This window comes from Penaeus japonicus, unplaced genomic scaffold (assembly GCF_977035675.1).
Source record: "Penaeus japonicus unplaced genomic scaffold, GWHDUDI00000001_assembly GWHDUDI00000007, whole genome shotgun sequence".
Classification (NCBI taxonomy): domain Eukaryota; kingdom Metazoa; phylum Arthropoda; class Malacostraca; order Decapoda; family Penaeidae; genus Penaeus; species Penaeus japonicus.
In genome coordinates, this window is record NW_028234409.1 from 44,330,394 (window position 1) to 44,332,559 (window position 2,166).

Genomic DNA, 2,166 nt, shown 5'->3' on the forward strand with positions numbered 1-2,166 from the left:
GAGAGAGGAAAGACAAAGGAAAGGAGAGAGAGAGCGTGGGAGAAGTTTACTCGATGTGTGCTGATTTGTGCTTCGTGCTTTGGTGTGTTCTTTCCCTGTTAAGCTTGTAGTGAGAAATACAACTATTGACGAAATACTGATGCACAATGTCATTTATGAGAGGAAATAGAACTAGAGAAGAAATAACTGCCCTATCAACTAGAGTGAAATTAAGAAGAGGATAAAGAATTAACAGTTGAAATACATCCTTCAACTATTCTAACACACGTCCCATCTTCCTTCCTCAAGGTCCACCTGATCTGCATGCCGCGTTCCGAGGACAACATCTGCGCCAAGTCCTCCAAGTTCCACTTCGTTAATGAGTTCCTGTATAAGGAGGTCGACGGCGAGAACAAGACGTACGCCGACCGGTACTACCCCGAGGGCTTTGAGGACGGCGTCGCCAACCTCGAGGAGCGCCCAGTGCCCGTGCGCGACCTTCCTCAGCACAGCGATCCCATCCAACAGGATTTCGTGGAGGATTCCCGACCCGTGCCCCTTCCCCCTCGCCGCCCGGACGCCTTCCTGGACCGCCTCCCTCACAGGCCGCCCACGGGCCCGGCCCCTCAGGAGTTCCGCCCATTCGAGGAGCAGCACGGCAGGCCCTTTGTCGAGAGGAGACCGGGCCAGTTCGCGAGGCCGCACCCACGCCCGAACGGACCTCAGCTAGGCTTCCAGGGATAGGGAAGGACTCGCCTTTAATATTATTATTATTATTATTATTATTATTATTATTATTATTATTATTATTATTATTATTATTATTATTATTATTATTATTATTATTATTATTATTATTATTATTATTATTATTATTATTATTATTATTATTATTATTATTATTATTATTATTATTATTATTATTATTATTATTATTATTATTATTATTATTATTATTATTATTATTATTATTATTATTATTATTATTATTATTATTATTATTATTATTATTATTATTATTATTATTATTATTATTATTATTATTATTATTATTATTATTATTATTATTATTATTATTATTATTATTATTATTATTATTATTATTATTATTATTATTATTATTATTATTATTATTATTATTATTATTATTATTATTATTATTATTATTATTATTATTATTATTATTATTATTATTATTATTATTATTATTATTATTATTATTATTATTATTATTATTATTATTATTATTATTATTATTATTATTATTATTATTATTATTATTATTATTATTATTATTATTATTATTATTATTATTATTATTATTATTATTATTATTATTATTATTATTATTATTATTATTATTATTATTATTATTATTATTATTATTATTATTATTATTATTATTATTATTATTATTATTATTATTATTATTATTATTATTATTATTATTATTATTATTATTATTATTATTATTATTATTATTATTATTATTATTATTATTATTATTATTATTATTATTATTATTATTATTATTATTATTATTATTATTATTATTATTATTATTATTATTATTATTATTATTATTATTATTATTATTATTATTATTATTATTATTATTATTATTATTATTATTATTATTATTATTATTATTATTATTATTATTATTATTATTATTATTATTATTATTATTATTATTATTATTATTATTATTATTATTATTATTATTATTATTATTATTATTATTATTATTATTATTATTATTATTATTATTATTATTATTATTATTATTATTATTATTATTATTATTATTATTATTATTATTATTATTATTATTATTATTATTATTATTATTATTATTATTATTATTATTATTATTATTATTATTATTATTATTATTATTATTATTATTATTATTATTATTATTATTATTATTATTATTATTATTATTATTATTATTATTATTATTATTATTATTATTATTATTATTATTATTATTATTATTATTATTATTATTATTATTATTATTATTATTATTATTATTATTATTATTATTATTATTATTATTATTATTATTATTATTATTATTATTATTATTATTATTATTATTATTATTATTATTATTATTATTATTATTATTATTATTATTATTATTATTATTATTATTATTATTATTATTATTATTATTAT

General features: G+C 18.7%; 1 protein-coding gene across 2 annotated transcripts in view; it reads left to right on the plus strand.

The window, feature by feature from the left end:
* The window catches only part of LOC122249252 (uncharacterized), a 6,984-nt gene extending 6,252 nt beyond the window's left edge, over positions 1-732 (plus strand). For both annotated transcript variants that reach the window (XM_043009966.2, XM_086538764.1), the window contains exon 4: positions 289-732. In XM_043009966.2, coding sequence (XP_042865900.2) covers positions 289-723 — 435 coding nt within the window. In that variant the 3' untranslated portion in view covers positions 724-732. The remainder of the gene's footprint in view (positions 1-288) is intronic.
* The last annotated feature ends 1,434 nt before the right edge of the window (positions 733-2,166 follow it).